Source organism: Lutjanus erythropterus, chromosome 10 (genome assembly GCF_056507025.1).
Source record: "Lutjanus erythropterus isolate fLutEry1 chromosome 10, fLutEry1.hap2, whole genome shotgun sequence".
Classification (NCBI taxonomy): domain Eukaryota; kingdom Metazoa; phylum Chordata; class Actinopteri; order Lutjaniformes; family Lutjanidae; genus Lutjanus; species Lutjanus erythropterus.
This window is the reverse complement of record NC_139326.1, coordinates 13,759,819-13,784,063: the sequence shown is the minus strand read 5'-3', so window position 1 is coordinate 13,784,063 and position 24,245 is coordinate 13,759,819. Positions and strand designations below refer to the sequence as shown.

General features: G+C 40.8%; 1 protein-coding gene across 6 annotated transcripts in view; it reads left to right on the top strand.

Annotated features, from left to right (window-relative positions):
• Positions 1 to 24,245, top strand: part of kank1a (KN motif and ankyrin repeat domains 1a) — a 65,440-nt gene that overhangs the window by 36,705 nt on the left and 4,490 nt on the right. For all 6 annotated transcript variants that reach the window (XM_084728265.1, XM_084728268.1, XM_084728270.1 and 3 more), the window contains 6 exons: positions 12,605 to 15,265; positions 18,118 to 18,300; positions 21,153 to 21,261; positions 21,582 to 21,800; positions 22,935 to 23,022; positions 23,460 to 23,679. In XM_084728265.1, coding sequence (XP_084584391.1) covers positions 12,605 to 15,265; positions 18,118 to 18,300; positions 21,153 to 21,261; positions 21,582 to 21,800; positions 22,935 to 23,022; positions 23,460 to 23,679 — 3,480 coding nt within the window. The remainder of the gene's footprint in view (positions 1 to 12,604; positions 15,266 to 18,117; positions 18,301 to 21,152; positions 21,262 to 21,581; positions 21,801 to 22,934; positions 23,023 to 23,459; positions 23,680 to 24,245) is intronic.

Sequence of the window (24,245 nt, the reverse complement as noted above, 5' to 3'; positions counted from 1 at the left end):
TTTCATGCCTTGTTTAACAGACTGAATCATCGCCATCATATTGATGATAGTAGGATGGAGGTGGTTAAAGTTGGTCGCACCAGTGCGACAAAAGTTAGTTTCCTTTCATTCCCGGCAGCCTCATGAACAATATGTGCTCTGTCCTTACTAAAATAAACTTTAGCAGGATAAAGATACAAAGGGGCTAAATGTAGATTAGGTGTCCAGTTTCAGGCATGTATATTTAACCAGTCGGCTCTTGCATCACATCTGTCTCTGTCGTAACACTAAACATAAGTGAAAGCTATCCATTCTTTCATTAAGAAGAGATTACTTTGTAAGATAATATTTTTTACCTGAAGTCATTCTGTAACTTTTATCCAGGTGTCAATGTGTGAGTTTACATCAGTGAAAGTCAGAAAATCACTTAAAGCTTTGTAGCATCTTATTACTGTATCACTTAGCTATGTAGGACAATGGTTTATTTAATAATTTATCTATATCAGTTTGATAATTTTTGTGATTTTTACATACAATTGCCATACTATAGTAATATATATAATACTGCAAATGTATAAAATAATCAGATGTTACAGGTGCCTACCGTTAGCTAGTAGCGACCTTAAATGCTGTTAAAAAGTGTTTTACATTTACGTCTATATATTCAAGTAAACTTAAAACTGTTAACAGTGTATATATTGTTATGTTTAAAGTTTAAATTTTCCTTAGCAAAGAAAAAAAGCTGTTCTTTAATGTCGTCTAGGGTCTTACCAATACTGGATTTTTGGGGGGTTGATACAAATATTAGGGAGTAAAATAATTCTGATATCAATATATTGACAGATATTCTTTATACAGAATCTAATATACGGAATAAAATCATAAACACATTTTTTGCAATGATCCCTTAAAAGTGGTTAACACTTGTGACAATAAATTATATATAGACAGTGTACAGGAGTCCTTTTGCAACTTTTGGTCTACTCTCCTCTCTCCAGCGAACTTTTCTCATCTAATAGATGTGCAAAGTGTTTCCTTTTTTCTAAATCATAAATTTATGATAAACGTTCTTGTTTAAAAAGATATCAAGGAACTGAAACAGTAAACTGGTATTTTTTATATTTATGAATAACTAAAAATAAAAAATGAGCAAAATATGTGTATTTATTAAACCTGAATTAAGAAAATGGATCAACTATACATAAAATACTGACTATGAAACTAACAATCTGCTTTATGTTGTGTTTTAACAAAAAAAGTTTTTATGTAGTTGAATATCAAACAACATATATGCTGATACTGATATAGGCTGATACAGCTGTGATAAGCCAATATTGGGTTGATAACATTGGTTGACTGATTTATTGGTTGGACTCTAAAATTTTCAACTGTCAGTTTTTGCTTCTTTTGTTTTTTTAAGTATCAATTCAGGCATCGTTTAGGCACTGTTACCTTTTCTTTTATCTTCAAAGTATCATTTTAGCACCGATATTTGAAGAAAACCGAATGGGACCCAGCCTTCGTTGAAATAAAGTTCAAAATGTTTGCACTGAACAGTACTTTTAAACATTATCTTACATACATACATTGGACAAGCAAAATTTATTTTGCATAAACCAATTTGCTCCTCTCAGTTATATCTGCTCCTCTCATGCTTGTGAAGCACACTGAGGTTTGTCTTCGTTCACACGGTGCACACGTAGAGAAGATTTCCATGCTTCAGTGTGAAATAGCCGCTGTCAGCCGAGGCGTAGCCCTGAACACACACCTGCAGACAACTCACATTCCTGACCAGACTAACAGGAGAGAGTGAAGCGTCTTACTTCCAAATCCCTCCAGGAATGCACAGCACGCAGGACAGATGCTCTCTGGACACTTGCACACCGTCCTCAGCGTCAGTCTGCCACCACCACATACACGACTCGGAGATATGATGCCTTTTTTTAGTATTTAGATCAAGTGAACTGACTTCAGAGTCTACAACCCCAACAGAGTGTGTTGCATTGTCCATTTTTACAGAATGTGAAAAATGCTGAGGGCTGCTGTGCTAACACTGCTGACCTCCTCTCCCTGCAAACTGCAAAAATAGCCTCTGTGCAGTGTTGGCAGTTAACATGCCAATGTGGTCACCTGCTGCACTGAAAGAATTTCAAGAAGACAGCCAAACTTAACTTTTAGTGGTCCAGTGGCGTGACAAGTGCTCGGAAATGGACAATATTCACATTACATTAAGTTGGTGATCGGGTACTTGTTTTGTCTTGTTTGTCCAGTTCTTTTAAAGGGACATTTCACCAATTGAAGTTGAGTGAATCAGCTAAAATACATATGTTTGACTCACATCGATCTAATTTAAGTCACTCTAATGAGGTTTCATAATTATTTGAGTTATTGGTGTATATAATTTTGTTGGTGACATCTCTGCACAAACTTGCCACCGTCCATAAAACAACAATTAGTCCCCTAATCCAGAATTACAGATATATCTCCGTCACTCAGTTTTCAGTTAAGAAAAGGAAAGTTTATTTAATGAAACATGAACAAGAAGAGCAGGTAAACTTTATCTTCTTCTCAGTGGAGTATCTGCTTTAAAGGGACATGCAACCACAGATGAACTGTTATGTTAATATTAAGGGGAAAAGGGGGTAATACTCCATTTTTGGCCTCGGCATTGTTACAGACATGATTATCTGTGGTTTGAGCCTCCCCACAAGACAATACTATTGCCCTCCAGTAAGGCTTCTCTCAGATGAGAAAAATTGCCATTTGTGGGTTGTGGGACGCCTCAGTGCATTGAGCACATATTTCAAATAAAACCTCAGATGATCTCAATTTAAGTTGAGTAACGTTCACTGCATTCAGATGCAGGACTGATGCCATATTCTTAAAATAATATTCCCAAAACATTTGCTAAATGTGGTCCTCAAAACTTTTAATAGACATTCATAGTTGGAGGCAAACTGATTTACAAGCATCGAGTGGAGTATAAATTAAAAAAGTTCTGAACAGAATTAATAAATATCAGAGATCTTTATGCTAATATTCCTCCTGATGTTGACATTTTGCTGGGTAAATTTTTGTAAATGCGATTCAAATCACATAAACCTAAATGCCACAGGACCAAAACCATCGTCCCTCGCGCCATGAAGTCCTGGTTTGTCTAAAATAAGAGCCCTGCAGAGGCTGAGTCATTGCTCGCAGCAGATCATCATGGCTTTGGCCTGAGCTGAATGCCACCAGTCTGTTGTGGACAGAAAAACCCAGAGCGCAGCGGTCAGGGTCGGGCCGATGGGTCGAACCCCCCGCAGCTTATTCAGACCCACTGAAGTGGTTTTGTTTCTGACCCAGCTGCCACTTGAATACCCCGTGGTACTGTTTTCTCACTGTTCCCCATTAGTCGCTTTCCTATTGTGTTTGTGTGTGTTTATGTAAGTGCTGTGCGCTTAGAATAACGTGTGCCAAAGGGGCAGGACGCTGTGTCTTTGTAAACTAAACGGGATAATTGTTTGTTTTATTCACTGGTCCTGATGGCTCCGGACACTTAGTGTCTTTACACAACAGTGTCAGATGAATAGATGTGGAACTGGTTTGTTTAAGTGTGACTGTATCTCAGTTTGCATTAATCCTCTCATTGTCAGAGTCTGAAAGGTGTTTTCTGCTGCCAGCAGGGCTGAACAGTTTATTATTTTAGCATCAACAATGAATACAGTGCAAGAGACACAGTGTTGTGAGAAAAATTAGTCCTCCCATTGTACACTACATAAGCCATTTTATTACTTAATAGTAAATTAAAATGGTTCTTTGTTTAATTAGTCAACATTTCTGTTATTGAATGCAGCCTGCAGGACCAATGACAGTCACGCACAAAGAGGGCTGATTTGTCTGTCATGAAATTGGAGAAGGAAAAAAAAAAAAGAATTGTGTTTGGGTTTTTGCATGAAACAGCTGGTTCACCTAGCTTAGCATAAAAACTGGGAACATGGTGAAACAGCTAGCCTTGGATTCTTTCTTTATTCTTGACTGCACTGTAACAGCAGTGCAGCCCCACAAACACTGTTGTCTGTAGGTGAGTAGGTGAGTGATGAAGTATAACCACTGGTGTGGCTGGCAGAGTAAGAATTTACCCAGTGGCTAATTGGATAATATCTAGTCATTTGAGGATGCTTCCTGAGCAGCGAGTGGAGAAAGCAGTTCAGCTGCATCAGGAGCAGATGTGTGCTTCTGCATCCCCACTTTTTGACCATACTGTACAACTAAGCTATTTTCAACCATCAGAATTGAAAATAGTGATGTCTGGCCGTTGCAAAATATAGTAGTATATGCACTGAAAAAGTTTGTCCTTACCTAGCCTCTTGCAGCCAGAGAACTGCTGGAGAACCACAGAAGGCATGCCACTTACTTTACTGCATTCTCAGTAACTGCCTGGTTGGTTTTTGATAATTGTGCTGCAGTCACGTCTATAAAGTCCTTATAAAACTCAGTTGGAGCCGTCTTAAGTCAGTCTTTTTCTCCTCTTGATGTTCAGATAAATTCAAACGTGGTTAATATTATCTGAAGTTAGGTGCACTCTCTCTGGCATTAAAATAGAAAGCAGTAAACTGTGTAGTTCCTGTGGTAACAGACTGAAAAAAACTTCTCAAATACCGTCTCTCACACACACACACGATGAATTAACTGTGTGAATTAACTCTTAAACACCAAATATTTAGGTGAGAAATCTCAGTTCTTGACACAGTTCACCTCATTCCCACGGTCTTCTCTCACTAAAACATTGCAGCGAACCAACAGCTGAGTTTTGTAGAAATTTTGTTCTGAATGAAAGTTACATTTTGCAGGATTTTTTTTTTGTCAGCTTAAAGCCTCTGGCATCAGTACAACAGCACTGTTGTTATAGAAGCCAGTGACAGCCACACCTCATGACCATGACTATCTACAAAACTGATTGAATAGCCACATATAATGTGATGCACCTTGCGAATTCCATATTTCTTAATTGTTGGGCGATTTGTTTAATCATAGTGTTAATTTTTCTTATGTTGCCTATACGTTATCTAGAAACAAACCGGCCTGCACACTCACAGCATTTTTGACGTGTCTGATTGTTTTGCTTGACCATCTATGAGAAAAGGCCGAGGGGGCAACGTTTTTCAGACTGCCTTCATGTTTGCAGAGGAAGCCCAAACATTTCCTCTGGCCTGCATCATCATGTACAGAGTTAAGTTGTTGAATTTGGCAGCGGAGTCCGGCACGGCCCTGTGAGTTTCTAGGAGAAGCTAATAGATCACAGTCGGGGGCTCTGCTCGGTCTGTCCTGCCTGGCTTCAATTTGAAAAGAGCAGGAATGTGCAGCTTTAATGTACTTATTGTGGTTTTTGTTTTGTTTCCTGTTTTTTTTTATGTGAACGGATGTGTCTCGCTGTTCCTGGTGTTGAGCTGCTGCAGTATGAGGTGTTGATCAAACGTTGGCTCTACTTTACTTGTGAGTAATTATGCGTATAGAGCTCACAGGAAGAGCCAGGAAATACCAGGCTGTGTGTGTGTGTGTGTTAGTCCCCTCCACCCAGGCCCTTGCATCATGCTTTGCTTTCACTCAGTATAATGCAGCGAGTGTGAGCATTACACTGTATTATTCCTCTCTGCAGCTGCACATATGAGACCAGTGCAACTGTATAATGCCTGTTTTACTGGTTTGTGCTATTTTAAGGAAATATGTTGACATTTTCTGCTCAGAGGTGCAGTTTTCACTATTTACTGTTGTTATGGTGAGTTTCATGTCAACACAAAAGGCACAATAAGAGGAAAAGCAGCGAAGTGTCTCAGTAAGGTGTTGCCATCATGGACATCTTCAACTCCACCACCGTTTTTCCAAAAGATATTTGTTCATTTGCTGTTGTGATGATGTTGGAGTGCTCTGTCTAACATGCTGATCCAAAATGTCCTGCAGGTGTTCAGCTGGGTTGAGATCTGGTGACTGTGAAGGTCCTAACATATGATTCTCATCATGTTTTGAACTCATTAATCCATTCAGTGACCCCTTGTTCTCTGTATTGAAGCATCTGTGTTTGTTTCTGCACTCATTTATTCAGGTTTAACTTGTGTGTATGTTGTCAAGCAGGATAGTTTTACTTAAAAGTTATATGTAAAAACACAACAGAATGAATGTAGTTTTATTCCTGCACATCTGAAAGATTGCATCCACAGGGTGTTGGTAGAATTCAGGACAAATTGAAAATTTGGCTGCTGCCAATGATTATTTGTATTATTGCTGAAACTATCACCTAACTTATATCTTATTTTCCCAATAAATTATTACTTTTTTTTGTCTATAAAACTCCCAAATATACAGATAAATGCCAATCACAATATCCTTGAGCCTTGAAGGTCTTCATTATGATTTTTATCCTCAACCAGAAGTGCCAAACCCCAAAATATCAAATTTGCAATCATATAAAACAGAGAAAAACAGCAAAAACCTCACATCTGACAGGCTGGAACCAACTAGTTAAATGTTGCATTGATGGATTAAAGGATTAATCATTTTGGCAGTTATCAAAATGACACATTTTTTCAACACGGGATAAGGAAACCCAAAGAAGCTGAGGGGGAAAAACATCTTTCTCTCCAAAAGCCTCTCTCATCTTATGCAGAGAAAAAGAATAACTTTGAACAAATCTCATGTGAGGTGAGATCTAAACTTCTACAACCATATTATTAGGTAATATAAAAGACCCTTACATTACATACACATTAGACCACAGACTGCCAGTTTGAGAGGACTTTGTCTTAAGGAATCCCCTCTGAGTAATTTTTTATCAATCACTGATCAGATCACTATAAATTACAGTCAATCAAAACAGCCAACCCTTGTTAAAATATTCTATTCCACTCAAGGACCTCTGTTGTTATCTGAAGCCCACCTGTGCTAATTCAGCCATGATTACGTGTGCGGATAAAATGAACAAAAATACACAGAATTAATACATCAGTGAATTCAGACCGAGAGATTTCTCAGCACTGGTTGAATAACAAACAACTGGCAGACACATTTAGACCAGTAGCCTAATTTATTCTGCCTCGGAGGGCACTGTGGATGTGAAAAGGCTTTTGTCAGCTCTAAATTTAAACTTTTACAGAGCTGGTGCAAAATAAGCCAAGCCCTGCTTGTATTATTTTTCTCACAGATTAACATCAAGGCCTATGTTGGCCTTCTGTGCAATATTTAAAGAGCAAACAGAGAGTGAGAGTTCAGGGGCTGAGGCTGAAAAGTTTTCAGTTGGTGCAGCGTTTAAGATGAAATAAAGGTCCAGTGTGTGAGATTTCCTGGGGTTTATTGGCAGAATGTGGCAGAAATGGAATATAATATTCACAAGTATGTTTTCATTAGTTTACAGTCACCTGAAAAAAAAAAAAGAATTGTGTTTTTTTGACCTTCGAATGAGCCGTTGATAACTACAGGGGGTGCAGGTCCTCTTCCACGGAGGCCATGATGCACTGCTGTGTGTCTACAGTAGCCCAGAGTCACCAAACCAAACAGTGCCAAAAAACGGTACAAAAACAAAACAAAATGTCTTTATGGTTCAAGCACAGATAAGTTATGAGAAGCTCAGAAACTATTTAAACGGGTTTTATGCCGAGCACGTCTGTTAAAGTGGAAATGGCTAAAACATGTGTAACCCACCAGTGTCACATCAGCGTCTGTCTGTGAATTTAGCCACAAAGTGCGAGTAATTAGACTGTGGCTTCTTCTGATATCAATGTATTTTGACTGAATTTAAAGAACAACTGTGTGCAGTCAGCACATGGTTTCTGTTAGAGCTTCTGGCCTGGAAATCATCTGTGAAAGACACACGAGTAGCTCCTGGAAACAAGCGAGTGAGAACTTTTAACAGCCACTTTTTCTTGGCGGTCTTTTTAGAGCCCATACAGAATATGTTGTTGGACTGAATCTATAGCTAATGTTCGATAATTAGGCTGAAATATTTTAGTGTCCCAGCTGAGGCAAGAAGAGTATGGTTGGGGAGCTCTGTGCCAGCTCTCAATGCTATTTTTAAAATGTTCACTTGGCACTCACCTAATGTTTAGTTCAGTAAATTTAAAAAAAAACTCTGAGTTGGTCCTTTGCTTCAGCTCCTGCTGACCAAAAAAGGAAACTGATTATGTCGATTTTTGTATTCTATGATTGCAAATCATGATTATTCTGTTATCAGTACTGTAAACTCAAATACAGAATTCCTCATTTATTCCTCCTTCAGTATAAAATGGACTAAAAAGTGTCAGTGCTCCTACTGTTCAAACATTTTCCCACAATTTTAGTGCAAATCACAAAACTTCGATCTCTTGAATGAAAAAAGTTAATAATTTTTTTTACAAAGACGTCTTTATTTGCATTAAACTAAAGAATGGGTTCAGTTAAAGAATAATGTAGAGATTAGACGACACAATATTTTTGTTTTGATCCAAAATTTTGACATGCTAGACGTCACGAGGCGTCTCAGACACTGCGTAAGTTGTTAATGTAGCTATGTTATATCCCATGTGGCATGGTTCCTATGACACAGTATCATCACAGTTATCATGTCCAAAGCTTATTTTTGTTTCAGATGTGCCACATCTGTCAGGTTGGGTCATTGTCTTCTCACAGTTGTTTGTTATTACATCAGAAGATTTTAGCTCATCTGTTTTATTTGTTCTATTTAATTCAATTTTTTAGGCTGTTAGATGCAAGAGAGAAAGTCGTAATGTTGTTGAAGCGTATCTGAGAGAATGTGTGAAAGAAATTTTGTTAGAAATGAAGCAATTACATTTATCTCACTTGCTTGTTTTTCTCCCCTCTCTAAATGCCAGCAGTGCTTAGTCATGTTGGTGGAGCTCAATTTGGGAAAATAGGCTTGGGAACGTTTCAGGATATCGCCTCATTTACAAAAAATGTCCCATTTGTTGGTTGTGCAAACAGTTTCTGGGAGGCATGATTGTAGAAGAAAACTGGGACAGTGTTGAAAATATCACATCTCATGTTCAGCAGCAACAAATAATATTTTTCCTACGTTTAGCAGCCTTGAAAAGAGCAGTTCTTTAGTGCTGCTGCCTCACACTGCTGGCTGTCTAACTGTTGTGTAATCCCTGTCAAATTGACAATGTAACAGCTGTTGATAAGTGGAGCACACTCCTGGGCTCTCAGTGTCACTGTTGGCTCCCTGTCACTGAAGCGTGACCCCTTCAGTTGTCCCGTGTTGATGAGGTCATTGCTCAGCTGTTCGGGGTCTCTGCAGTACCAGAGGGCTGCCTGTCACTCCTCTGTGTGTGTGTGTGTGTGTGTGTGTGTGTGTGTGAGTCTGTCTGTGAGGCTGGTCAGCGCTCAGTAACTCGTGCCAGGAAGAGTCGTCAAAACCAGACAGCACAAGACCGTGACTGTGCTGCCTCACGCAGATTATTTATACCGGACAAAAAACAGGATGTGTTTATTTCAGGGCGGAGAAAACGCAACCCAAGTTTTGTCTCAGAAGTGCACTTGGTTGAATGCTTGATGCAAAGTTTGAGGGGATTTCCTTGAAAGTAAAGGAGGAAATCTTTATTTAAGTCTGAACTGGCACAAAAGTTGAAATAATTACTTTTTGGAGATTATTTTCTTGTTTTTTTCCTATAAAATGTCAGAAAATAGTGAAAATGGCCATTTTAATTTGCCAGACCCCACGGTGAATTCTTCAAAGCCTTTTTTTCCCTTTGGTCTGACCAGCAATAAGCTCATAATATTTGGGTTGAAACTATTGATAAATCCATCAGTAAATTATTATTTTTGTGAATGACAAATTGTTTCAGCCCTGCTTTTTGGAAACATCATAATGTGAAGCAAAACAGCACTTAAAATTGAATTTCAATAAATGATTATTGTTCTCTATTTATCAATAAAATAATGAATGAATGAATTTTTTTCACCTTCTTAAATGTGTGAATTTGATCAACTAACTAATTAATCAAATGATAGCTATTAAGAATTTAACGGATTAAACATGTAACTGATTGATCTGACCTACCTTGTTAGTCAAGAAATGGCAGTAACTGCATGGAGCCATTTGTTGAGGAAGAACAGGTGGACAACAGCAGCTGTTTGAGACTTATTGTCTGCTCTGTTCGTTTAAATTGTTTGTGCTTCATGAATTAATGTTTCACATAATCTGCTGCTAGAATTGTTTTACTGAGAAGAAGTGTGTTTTTTTTTAAATCTTATTAATGATTGATTGATTCTTGATTGTTAATCTGGTTGAATATCAGTTAAGGAAAATGCACACTGTTTGCATTTTCCATCTGTAATCATTCATCCGTGAACGCAGCGTGGGTGGAGCGTATCCCAGCTGATGTTGGGTGGGAGGCGGCGTACGCTCCGGACAGGTCGCCAGTTCGTCACAGGGCTGACAACACATACATACAATGCATATAGTGAAATGCATTCTCTGAGCTCTGACCCATCCTGTTAGGAGCAGTGTGGCCGTCACTGTGCAAACAGTTGTGAGCCAGCATCCTAGTCAAAGGCACTGAAAGGAGAAATTAACCTAACATATAGCTCAATACACAGCTGGAATAGATTTGAAAAATTACACTCTTATTTAGTTGAAAGTCTGTGCTGCAGAGTATAAAGCAGAGTCCTAAAGTTTGACATGTACAGTAGCTGAGCTATTCGTCTCGACAACAGGCTGTTATTGTCATGAGTTCACCTCCCCTCCTCTGAATAACAGGACTCTTATTTGGGTAGGGAAGCGCTGGGCTCACGGCCTCACAGGATTGGAGGAGGCAGCTGTCCAATAGTGCGCCAGAGCAGTGCTGTGCTTAGTTTACACCAATAGTGGAACTTTTTTTTTCCCCTTACGGAGAGAGGATTGAGAAAGAGTGCACAGAGTGAGGAGAAACAGCAGTTCTGCAGCTCAAACAGCCTGATCCTGTCCTCTAACACAGCCAGCAGAGAGAGAGGTACTGAAGAAGAAAAAGCAGAAATGGAGAGAGTGCTGCTGGTCTGAGGTGAGTGAAGCTCGAACAACAAGGTGGTGAGGTTTTAGCAGCAGGCTTAGCCTTGTAATTCCCTCCTCTTGTTTGAGCTGAATGGAAAGGATTGACGGGAGAAGTTGCCGAAGCTGGGTGGACTGGAAAGGAAGAGCAGGGGCTGTTTATTTCAAGCCTGTGTTTGCTTTAGTCGGTGAGAGTTCCAGGCATACCAAGAACAAGACGCTGTATTTAGCCAACACAGTGTGACTGTAGTGGAGTCTCCTAATGGCCTGGAAAACCGACTGGCTCTGCAGATCTCTCTGACAGGCTGCATTTTGAGCTGGATGTTTGGAGTTTGGACTTTGATTTAAGCAGCTTTGGTTGATCAGTACAAAGTGTATTATTTAAGAAATTCATTGTAGCTTGTCTTTTTATTGCTGTCTCTAGACAGTGTGCTCAAAATTTGATAGTTTTATGGTTCATTTGTCTGTGAAAAATCAAATGTTGACATGACAGCTGGATTTTGGACTAGAAAATATTGACATTGTCTGTTTTTCCTGTCCTCCCTGACCCCCTTTGGCTTTTGCTTTGTAAATAGCAGCCTGTATGTGTCACAAGCTTTGCACTTTGTACATTTTGATTTCCACAAACCTCACCAGAGTAAATCATACAAGAATACCCAACATTTGTTTTCATTTTGTTTACTACACTACTTATTATTTCATGTTGGCTTTGCATAGCTGGATTTCACATAGTTTTGGGCTGACTTAAACCACCCCTTGCCAAAATGATTATCACTCATGCTTCTCCTGCAGAGAGGTGAGAAACTTGAGACGTGTTTGTACTTGCACTGTCAAATTATGGCGATTGTGAGCGGCCGAGGAAACACTTAACACTTTACCTGACAGTCACACTCTTTCAGCGGCTGCAGAAGGGTCACTTTTGGCAAGAAAAAGTGATTCATTACAGGATATTATGTTACATTTATAGTCATGCAGCGAATAGAAATGACTATATGGCCAATTTTTTTGATTTTTGCAAAGGCACTAAAATCAGTAGTCAGATGATCATTTACCATTATTGATTTCTGTATAGTCATTCTTATTTCCTGCCACTGGGTCAGAATCACCTTGAATCTGTCCTTGATCAGATAAAGTGAGCCTGTGTTTACGTTTTCACAGCTGAAGTTGCAGTGAGTAGTATGTTAGCCAGTTAAAAATAAGTAGGAGGAGATTTTCATTTAGAACATTAGACATATTTTGTCGTTATTATGGTGGAAACACTACTGCTTTCATCCACAGGGACCTCCAAAATCAACAAAGTACGAAGGTTCCTTGATGTAGCTTTAAGTGATTAGTAGTTTGGTCCATAAAAAGTCTGAAAATGGTGACAAATGATGATCGCTGTTTTCCAGATCACAAGATGACAACCTCAAATGTCTTATTTTGTCCATAACCCAAAGAAATTCCATTTACTCTCATAGATGACTAAAGAAAAAGGGGAAATATTCACGTTAGAGAAAATGAAATCAGAGATTTGGGATTTTTTTCTTAAAAAATGACTCAAAGTTGGTGATAAATTTAACAGTTGACAATTTATTAAAGTTTGTAGCTCTGCTCCTAACTAATATTATGTCCTTGTGGTCTCTGTTTCAGAAAAAGGACAAATATGCCCAAGCACAGAAGACGAGAAGGACTCCGTGGCCCCCTACTATGTTGAAACTCCCTATGGTTATCAGTTAGACCTGGACTTCCTCAAGTATGTCGATGATATCGAGAGGGGCAACACCATCAAGAAGCTGAGTATCCAGAGGAAGCCCAAACTGGCCAAACCCTTGTCGGTGCCTCGGGGCAGCACTGGCGGGGGCAGCACTCATGCTGAATGGACCTCAACAGACTCCCTGTCCTCCTCCAACAGCGACGACAAACAGTCCCCGGTCTTTTTCAGCTCCAGGCCTCAGGTCTCTGCACCACAGACGCCCACCCTCTCCAGAGCAGCCTGTGAAGCCCCCCAGCAGCAGACCTACCTGAGCATCGCAGAGCAGAAACAGCTCCTGCCACCTCCATCGCCCAGGTTTGCCCCTCGTCACAACCCCCAAGTGGAGAGGACGCTCATGGAGACCCGTCTGAGGCTCGAACAGGAGCGTCTGCTCATGCAGCCGCACAGCGAGCCTCCAATGCCCCGCCGCCGTCTTGCCAGCTTCGGCGGCATGGGCTCCAGTAGCTCGCTGTCCTCTTACTCAGGCTCCATGGCCCCAAGCCAGATCTCTCCCAGCACCCATCAGCCTCTCCTAATCAACGGCAACCTCCCTAATGGAGAGTATAATCCCTACTACCCACCATCCATTGGCAGTTCCATCCGCCACAGCCCCATGAGCTCTGGCAGGGCCACGCCTGTGACAAACGTCAGCCCGTTACACCTTCAACAAATTCGTGAACAGATGGTTGTGGCCCTAAAGAAGTTGAAAGAGTTGGAGGAGCAGGTGAAAACCATTCCTATCTTACAGGTTAAGATTGCTGTTCTTCAGGAAGAGAAAAGACAGTTGGCTGCTCAGTCCAAAAATCAAGGTCTTGGTGGTTTCCGCAAGCGCTCCTACAGTGTAGGCAGTGCTGACCAAATGGAGAACCCGGGCCCCATCCAAAAGGAAACAGAGCTGCACATCATGGAGCCTGAGGCCCAGGAACAGAGCGCTCAGCGGCTGGAGGAGTTCAGACGTCTGGCAGCTGAGGTGCAAGCTCTGGAGAAGACCACCCTGGACAATAATTTAACTGAAATTCAACCTAATAAGCTCACACAAAACCAGGCCCACCAGAAATCCATTGGCATAGTTACTGATGAAAACATGAACAACCTTCCTGTCACTCAGAGGAAGCTGACAAATGAACATTGTCTCCGGGATGCAGGAGTATCGACAGAGCGGCGAGAAATGCGCAGCACTGCGGTCGGTGTGACCGAGGCCATGCTGGGCATGACCACTGAGGCTGAGAAAGAGATTGAGCTTCAGCAGCAGACCATCGAAGCACTGAAGGAGAAGATCTACCGCCTGGAGGTGCAGCTGAAAGAAACTACTCACGAAATAGAGATGGGAAAGCTAAAACTGGAGCTCCAAGCGGCTGGCGGGTCAAACAAGAAAAAATCAGACAAAGGTTTGATGGCCAGGCCTGAAATGTACAATGTCTGTGTGGAGGCCAAAGTCCAGATGCGCAGCCAGGGAGTGGGTGACCATCTGGAGTTCAACCATGCTAACACATCTAAAACTCAACAAAGCCACACTGTAGGAGTATCCTGTCAACCCAGTGTGCGGAGTGTTGCCACAGGACCGGAGATCCCTATGGACCGCTGGGTGGTGCATGAACGTGTGGAGGTAACTGACCAGTGTGTAGGTAGACGGGTAGAGACATGTGACCGGCAGGTTGGCGTGGAGCTGAATGTTTGCGAGGTTGGAGTTAACACAGAGGAATCAGTGGACAGCTTGGCTCTCTGCAAACCCATGACGGAGCTGATCAAAGAGTCAAGATCAGTCGGCTGTGGGGATTGTTCAGTGGACGTGATCGTCAGTCCAATCAAGACGTTGGTGTCACAAGGAACTGACCCAGATGTTGTCTGCAAAGTGGACTCTGGAGTCATGGCTGTTCCTGAGTCAGCAACTCAGCAGACCAACACTGAGATAGAGCTCGTGAGCAAATCCACCAACACCAAAACAGTTGTCCTGACAGACTCTTTTACTGATACGGCACTGGTCACTTGTGACAAGCAGACCAACACGGCTGTGATTGAGATGAGGACAGTCGCTGCTGGGGAAGGACTTGTCAAAGACGTTCACTCAACAGCAAAGATGCGTTCGATTGCTGTGGGAACCACCACAGACGTGGAGTCATTCCTTGGCAAATCGAGCTCGACTAAAACCAAAGAATGCGGGGTGGGACCGGTGAGCATCTATGAGAACTTCTTGGTTGGCTTAAAAACCAGAAACATAGCATGCGGCCCCTCCCAGCCAACTGAACCTGCCACAAGCAGCAGCTGCAAAAAGACTGTGGAGGTTAAGACTGAGGCTGCGCCACTGCAGGCTCAGGCCCAAGGGGGTGCTGGGCTGGACCATTACATCGAGAGGGTGCAGAAGCTGCTGCAGGAGCAACAGATGCTGCTAGCGGAGAACTACAGCGAGCTGGCAGAAGCTTTCGGTCAGCCCCAGTCCCAGTTTGGATCCATCAACAGTCAGCTGGTCAGCACGCTCTCGTCCATCAACTCCGTCATGAAGTACGGAAGCGCCGAGGACATCCTCAAGCTGCAGGCGGACTCTGTGATGTTAAACCAAGGTGAGAGGTTTATCACATCCAGCACTGAGGACGATCATGGTTCTATATGCTCACAAGTGTTGCAACAACAACGTTGGTTCTTGTGATAATTAGCTGAAAGTCATATAAGGTAATCAAAGCATAGTTTCAAGGGCAGACAATGTACACACAGACACACACATACACACACTGCCTGCTTGCCAGCTATTTTGCTTGAGCAAGATAGTTTTTTTTCTCTTCCACAGTGTATTGCACAACAGATTAAACTAGTTTCATATGTCTGTCTCCTATTACAGTCGTACAGTTTTAAAGTTTACAGTGGGTTAAGACACAAGAAGAATTATTCTGTATGAGTTAATACAAATCAAATGTTTTGGGGTTGTTTTATTTCAGTGCACACTGCCTTAGGGGCCAGAGCAACAATTACCTCTCTTTACTAACACTTCAATTACACTTTTACTAGCCTCATAAGTACCTCTTTAGACTTTTAAGAGTAGCAGCACTTTAAGTTTCCCTGTGGAGTTCCTGCATTTAATCTGATAACCATCTCCAATTTATTTGATTTAGGCTATTTGAGAACTGGGGAGCAAGATTCTATATTTGTATCATTGTAAAGAGGAAAGAGGGTAAGCGATCTAAATTTGAAGATTTTCCTGAGCTAACTTAATAGTTGATTAATCTGTCGATTATTCTTGATAAATCAAATTAGTTGATTGGGTCATAAAATGCCAGAAAATGGTGGAAAATGTTGATCAGTGTTTCCCATAGCCCAAGCTGAAGTCTACAAATGTTTGGTTTTGTCCACAACCCAAAGATATTCAGTTTACATAGAAGAGTAAAGAAACCAGAAAATATTCACATTTAAGAAGCTGGAATCAGAGAATTTGAACTTTTTTAAATGAAAATATGACTCAGAACGATGAATCGATTATCGCAATAGATTAATTTAGTAGTTGAATAATAATCAGTTAATCATTGCAACTCTAAAATTAATGTGTTACTATCCAGAGGTGGGTAGTAATGAGTTACATTTACTCTGATACATGTACTCAACTAACTTCTTTGAGAAAGTAGTTTTAATGCAGTATACTTTTTACTTTTGGATTGTTAGAGAAAAATCCTTACTTTTCTCCACTAGTTTGCGATGCATTCATTGTGTTACTTTTAATTATTATTTTCTGCATTCATGATCTGTTGACCCAGTTCAACTCAGTTCAAATGCAGCGTGCTCTGGTTTGAGGGACGTGAGATCATTAGGATTTTTTTCTCAATTCCTTTGAGAATGACTTATTGTGCCCACAACGTACAAAACATGAGATTATGAGTTGGCCTAAAACTTGTCATTTAATTGATCAATTATTTTATGAAATGTGAAATAAATTCATTACACTTTGTCAAGGCTGTTCAGAGGAAAACTGTAGGGATGATGTAGAGTTAATGTGGTGACCAAATAAAGATGTAGTTTAGGACTGAATGGCAACTCAGTCTCAGCTGCACTGTAGAGGATTTAATCTGGAGTGGGGTGAGTGGTTGGAGCGTTCACACACTGTTTAAAGAGAATCCTGATAGGATCGGACAGGCCAAAGTTATCTCTGACCCTGAAAAATGCAGCGGGGGCTTTGGACGTGAACCAACAATGAGCTCATTTCTTTTCGGGAACCAGTAACGTCGCACCGATCGGCAGCTTGTTGTTTTTGTGGGCCGCCCTGCCTTCACCAACACCTCAATGTTGATGCTGATTCATGGCTCCTTCTGAGTTACATAACACGCATTCATGCCGGCTGGCACATGAACGCAGGCTGATTGTCTGAGCTGTGTGCGAGCTTGTTTCTGGTCAGTTGCTGGCCTCTTTTGGAATGTAGGATCACTAACCAGACGTAGTTCCTGTTCACATTACTGATGTCAGTGTAATTACAGCCCCGAACATGAGAAGCTGAGTTTGAACAACCATAAAAAAGTGTCAGAGGAAGTGCTAAGATGCTGGTAGCGTTCTTCAAGTCACTTGGTTATAGTTATATACATTTTATTGTAGATCTGATGAGGCTGTTTTGTGTCAAGAACCTGAAAATGTAGCAGAGTTAAACACAGTATCATGCAAACATATCATTAAAGTTTAAGTCTGAAAGTTAGCCTTTTTTTGTTTTAAGCTATTTGTTGCTTTGGTATAACTGATTTGATATTTGTTTATACAGGAAGGCTAACTTAGTAGCTTTCTGAAACTTCCAGGGGCTTCAGGATTTGTCTTATAAATTTGCCAAGAATGGCTTATTTCTTATTCATGATTAAATAAGCAGCGATCCTTGGGTATTAACACTCAATGATCAGATAATCTTAATGTTTGGGTTTGGTTTAATCAAACTTGTTTGACAGACATTCAAACAAAGGCTCACCTGTCATCACATTTTGTTGCTGGTACACGGAATAACCTTTTTGCAGTTGAACACCGCCCTGTTAAAATCGATGACAAAAGAGGGGGAAAACACACACACACACACACACTTATGAAACAACCAAAACACGTACCGATACTTGTGTAAAAACACTCTGATAAAAAGTAGAAGTGCTAATGTAACTTCTTTACTTAAGTAAAAGTGAAAAACTGCAGGCTCTGCAATGTACTACATGTATAAATGTAAAAAGTCCCCCTCTAAAGGACATTTCTACCAGCTGTTTCTGTGCAAAGCTGACTGAACCTCATCTTTTCCCCTCAGTAGTGTCTCTCTCTCTCTCTCTCTCTCTCTGCTTCATTGTGTGTGATAATGCACTAATAGATACACCAAGGAATATTTTTTTTTTAAATACTCAAGACCTGAAAAATCCACCCTACCTGTGCATTTGGTCACTGACTTCTGTTTGCCTCTTCTCTTCTTTAGAGCACAGTCAGCAGGTCCGTAGCCAGTTGTTGTCTGTCCGGATGGAGCAGTCACAGATGGAGAAGACTTCATCAGGCCCGAGTCCTGCAGATAAACCTGCCAACACACCTGCACAGCAGCAGCAGATCAGTGCAGCGGAGCAGAAGAGCCGTATGGACCTACAGATGTCTACAGCACTACACGGTACAGATAGATATTTTTCTTACATTCTTGTTTGGCTACATCAGTTAGGTCCATTAAAGGGATATTTTGGATTAGTTTAAGTATGTATTGTATGAGGTACTTATCAATACCCCAAACCCTAGAATAAACAAATAAGAGATAATGTACATTGAGCGGATCATTGCTGAGAAACAAACCCTGACAGGCTGGTGCAGGACCCTGATCTGCATTATTACATAGCTGACACAGCTTACTTAAACAAATCAATCATTTTCCGCAAACCTCCATCCGATGGAAGAAGCTGAAATTCACTGCGCAAAGGGTGGAAGTCACTGAAATCAAGCTGGTTATCTGCTGTAACTGTCTGGTGTACAGAGATGCTGGGTTAAACTGTGACTCACCAATGAAGTTTTCCAAACCTTCACGCCGGAGTCATCATTTGTTTTTCTGTTTGGTGTCAAAGTCCCGATAGTTGCTGACCCATCTGCTCTGATATATTTGACCCACTGACATTATCAGAAATCAGAAAGGGAGCACACTTATTGATTTGGAGGCTTTAACAGTGCAAACAGACCAAGGTTTCTACACCACTGTGCCCTAATCAGTAAAAATGGACAAAGACAAGATAAGATAATCCCTTATTAATGTCGCAATGGGGAAATTTGCAGTATTACAGCTGCAAAGGGTTTCGCTCAATAGCAAGAAATATCAATAAAAAGATAAAGCTAATGAATAACAGGTTCAAGAACTGTATCCATGAAGTACAATCAATTAGACGAAACATGACAGTCTATCCTAGCTGATGCTGCCAGGCTTTTACTGCAGCCGTGTCTGCTTCACTGGGAGGATTTCTGCCTTCAGTCTGGTCCTCAGCAGGGAAACACATGGTCAGTTGGATGGAGATCAGCCGACTGATGTTTTTATGGTGCTTTTTGGCCATAAGAAACCACTCAAGGATAATCGTCCTGCTGTGTTATCATAAAATTGCTCATTATTAGATGTTTAAATCCAGTGTGCTGTTGTACAAAGCCCAAAAACTGAGTGACCTGGAGGGCAAAGTATGTTTATGTGTGAATGAGATGTTTTTACAGAGAGGTAGATCATGGTTGGCGTACTAAAAATACATTCTCTAAACACAAAATTGATATGCTTTTTCAGTGGGGAAATGATAATATTACAATTGGATTAGCAGCATATTGTCATAGCTATTTATATTTAGTAGGACTTAAAATTAAAATATGGCAGCTAAAAGAAGCTGTTGTCCTACTTCCTCGTTTATAAAAAAAGGCAACTGTGAAAACACGGCCAATAACATCATCATCAGCCTGGACTCCTCCTGACGAGCTCCTCATGCTCCCACCTGTCAAAACACAGGAAACGTGCTGAATGATTGTGATGCTACTGAGCGTGCACACGCCAGTGTATACATATGCAGCTGCATACATGTTGATACATGAACACACTCTCTCCCACACACACTCAGCTGTCCCCCGGAGCAGTGAAGGAGGCCCCTCGGTCGGGGCAGGTCTTGGCAGATGTGCTGAGTGTTCTGGCTATGGGCTGGTATTTTGGTTTTGAGGCCTGTATTTAACATGACTGAGATACTTCAGGGTTTGGAGAAGCTTCCAGCGTCTTGCTGACAGATCGCTCTGGAAACAACATGAGACGGACACTTAATGGCTACTTTCCTCTCTGCCAGAGCTCTTGATCATGTCAGAGAGCTTTAGTGGATCATTCAGGCCTTATCAGCAGTGCTGGAATGTAAAGTACTGTACTTAAGTCAAAGTACTCACGCTTTACTACTATTTATTTCCATTTTATGCATCTTAATGCTTCTTCTCCACTATATATCAGAGGCCAATATTGCACTTTTTACTCCACTACATTTGTCAGACAGTTTTAATTGCTGTTACATTTTTCCAATTTCCTGTCCGATGAACACAAGAATTAAATGTTACTTGATGAGCTGCACAAAGATGATAACAAGGCTGTTTTTCTGACACCGTGAAAAGCTTAATTTTGGACTTTTGGTAGCAAGTCATTGTTTTCTGTCAAGTAACATAATATGATATACTGTAATATAATAGACTGAGTCCCCTGTCCTAAACTTTCAAGTCCTAAACAAGTCATAATGCGCTCTTCACCAAATGCACAGCAATGTAATTTCAACAACAGAGCCTTGACCTACCGTTCAAATGTTGAACAAAGTTGGAATTTATTGCGTCTCTGTGTGTACATTTCGACCCACGCATTTTGCACTCTTTTGTAGACAAACAAAATTAACTCTGGTATTATTTTTTTCCCCAACTGCAGCTCAGTAACGTAACCTTAGTTCTTCATGGTTCTCCTCTGCACCTTGATTGGATGCTGTCAGACTGGGTTAAACAAAGCGGATCTTGGGAATTAATCCTGCATTCATGGTGGTGTCAGAATAATCAGAAAAATTAGTTCCTGACTGGGAAAATTCACAAAGTCAAATTTTATTACATGAGTTGCTGAGTTGATGTCATACGTGCAAAAACGTGATGGCCAAGAATAAATATTATGTTGCTAACTCTTTATCAATTCACAGATTACATATCGATTTTTTTGCTCACATGTTATTTGTAATATGTAAGGTTGTCACCACCACACAGCAGTAATATTATTCCAAAAACATCATATGTAATAGTGAAACACTGACTGGGACCATTTTACTACAGAACAAGTACTTTTACTTTTGATATATATGAAGTAAAGTTTTCAGGGATTCTTTAAGGACATTATGAGATATCTTAAAGTAAACTTAAGAACTGTCTTGGTTTTAGGATCCATGAACTCTTATACTTAGACAATGTGAATGATTGTGCTGTGCTCACTTCTGTCTCCTTCAGGGCAGCCGTGCAGCCAGAGCACCCTGAAATCCATCATGAAGAAGAAAGATGGCCGACCCGACTCCAACGGCACCAAGAAGAACCTGCAGTTTGTCGGGGTGAACGGAGGGTGAGCCACAAAATATATTCATAAGCTCTCCTGTTTATTTAATCACTGTCATGAATATTTAAGTAGATTATCTTTTACTTATCATCTTAAGATGCATGTAAGTTGTTCTTATCTTGGTGATTTTGTCTTGTATTAGTGCTTTCTAGTATCCTAAGTGAGGTTAAAGGTGCTGTGGTTTTATGTTTACAAGACTGTTGTGTTGATGTTCTTTCCTCTTAAACGTGAGCTTGTTAACATCCATCATGTGGTGGTCTGGAGGAGAACATGTTGCACCTGAGTCTTCATGCTCGTGTGCTTTTGTTGCCCCCTCGTGGCCCCAGGTATGAGACTACGTCGAGCGACGACTCCAGCTCAGAGGACAGCAGCTCCTCTGGATCGGACGAAGAGGAGGAGGATGAGGAGAAGGAGTTGGGAGGAAAGGAGGAATATAAGAACGTTGAGGGGAAGAGCACCAGGGAGGCATTCCAGCCCGAGGGAGCCGAGGATGTGGATAAGAAGGACGATGAGGAAAGTACAGAGAAGCAGGAGATGAGAGAGAGGTGAGTTAAAGAAAATTGATGTTAAATTTACTGTTTTAACTGTTTTAAAATGGATACAGATGTGTTTGTTCGAGCTATTTGTTCTTTGTTTTGATTCCTAAGAATCTGCAGTATTATAGGCACATCTGGTTTATACAGGTTGGTGGTAGGGCTGCACTGAATAGCTTTGTTCATGATGTTCTGTTTAAATTTGGTATTTCTGCACAGTTGCATATAACGTTAGACTAGAAACATATAACAGACAAAAGACTAGAGAAGAAATTAATGAAAAGAAAAAAAAACAATGCACATTGTTCTGTCATATATGGTTTTGCTTTAGCTTCTCTGAACGAGAGCCAGATTTGAAGAGGGAACAAACGTGCAGCCCCAACACATCAGTGTCGCACATCAGAGCAGAGCCTGAGAGTTAAACTAATAGCAGAGTGTGAGAAATTGACAATATATTGTTGTCACAGAAAGAAAACCCATGTGCAGCTGTTTTTTTGTTGTTGTTTTGTTTTGCTTCCCTGAGCCCACATAATGCTTTTCTGTCAGAGAAAAAAGGAAACAAACATGGACACAAATTCGTTACACATTTGGTGAAGTCATAGAATATGATGACAGACATTCAAAGCCTTGTTCGAAACCTCATTGGAGGCTTCAGATGTTAAAAAAAAAAAGTGGTATAGCAATATGTGGTAGGTATGGGATTAGCATTCATGAGGGGTGATGTGACACAGTAGATATGATGAAATGGTCATTTATGGGATGCCCCTGTAACTCAGTTGGTAGAGTGGTAGCCCCATGTACTGAGGCTATCAGTCCTCTGCAGCGGCTGATGGTTAGACTCCCGCCTGTGGCCCCTCTCTCTCTACCTCCTCTCCTGTCTGCTCTTCAACTGTCCTTTCAAAATAAAGGCAAAAAGCTCCCCAAATACAACCTCAAAAAAAAGATAATTTATACTTACAGGGTCTAAACAAGTTACAAACAGTTGCTTCAGATCTTAAAAGCATTTGGGACATTTGAACAGTCACATTGATCTGGGATGTAATAATATAAAATTTAGTAATATTCTTTGTAGACTGTTTTTGGATCAACATTTGAATTGTTCAGTTCAGACAATAACTTCTGATCATCTTTGACGTCTCTCCAAAGGTATGAGCTAAGTGAGAAGATGCTGGCTGCGTGTAACGTTCTCAAAACTCACCTCAGTGACCCGAAGGCTGTGAGCAGTAAAGACTTGGTGAGGAGTTTTTTTATGGTCTGATCATACACTTTTTTCTCAGTACTATAATCTACTGTGTTTTATACTTCATGAGGCTGAGGAGTAACATTTATACACAGATCCCTGCCACAAACCATCTGTAAGAGCTGTTGAAAAATGTTAATGTTGGCATTTCCTTCATTTTATTGCAAACCAACTCACTAGATTTTAAATTTATGTTCTGTGTTTTACAAAATACAGTCCATGAAGTTGAGAGTAAAATAAGGTAACCAGGGACATTACTTTTCATTTGTATGACATTTTATAACATACTTAAAAAATATATCAATATTTTGAACTTGAATACAGCATTTTTTAGCAACATACATGGACACGCATGTTATTTGCCGACTCTCTTGCACATAGCATCCACACATTACACTGTAATCACAAACGTGCCCCCTCCTCCCCCTCAGAGAGCCTGTCTGAACACGGTGCAGCACGAGTGGTTCCGTGTGTCCAGCCAGAAAGCGGCTGTGGCGGCCATGGTGGAGGACTACCTGGGGGCCTTCGGGGCCGTCTCGCCCGCCGTGCTGCGTCACATTGTCAACATGGCGGACGGCAATGGCAACACGGCGCTGCACTACAGCGTGTCGCACTCCAACTTTCAGGTGGTGAAGAAGCTGCTGGATGCAGGTGAGAGTCAGCAGATGTCCAGTTTGCAACAATATAGCATGAAAGTAAATTATTAGAAAATACAGTTTTCTTCATCTGAATGCTTGCTTGTGTTGCGTTCAGTGCATGATATCAAAACCTTCAGCGGACAGTTTCAGCCTTGTGTTGAATAATACTGTAAGCTGGAAGGAATCCCTGTTGTCCAGCGAATCTAAAATGATTCAAAGCCTTTCAAATGCATCAAAACCCTGAAATTATCTCTGTTTTGTTTAAAATGCAGCCAGTGTTTTGTTTTCCTCCCCTCTCTGCCTCATCAGACCAGCAGAAGCTTTTTGTGTTCCTGAACTGTGCACACTGCTCAGCCCTCACATCATCCTGCTTTCCATCCTTATCTTCCTCTTTAAGATATCAGGTTACTGCAGAAAGCCAACAGGATGCTTAAAGGCATATAACTACACTGATTTCCTCTCTGCCTCTGTTTGTCTTTGGCAGATCCTTATTGATTCAGAGTGCTGCAGCGCAGGTTGTTGTAATTTGTTCTCAAAAGCAACACGCATTCTGCCAGAATCAGCACAGCGCTTTCTTTA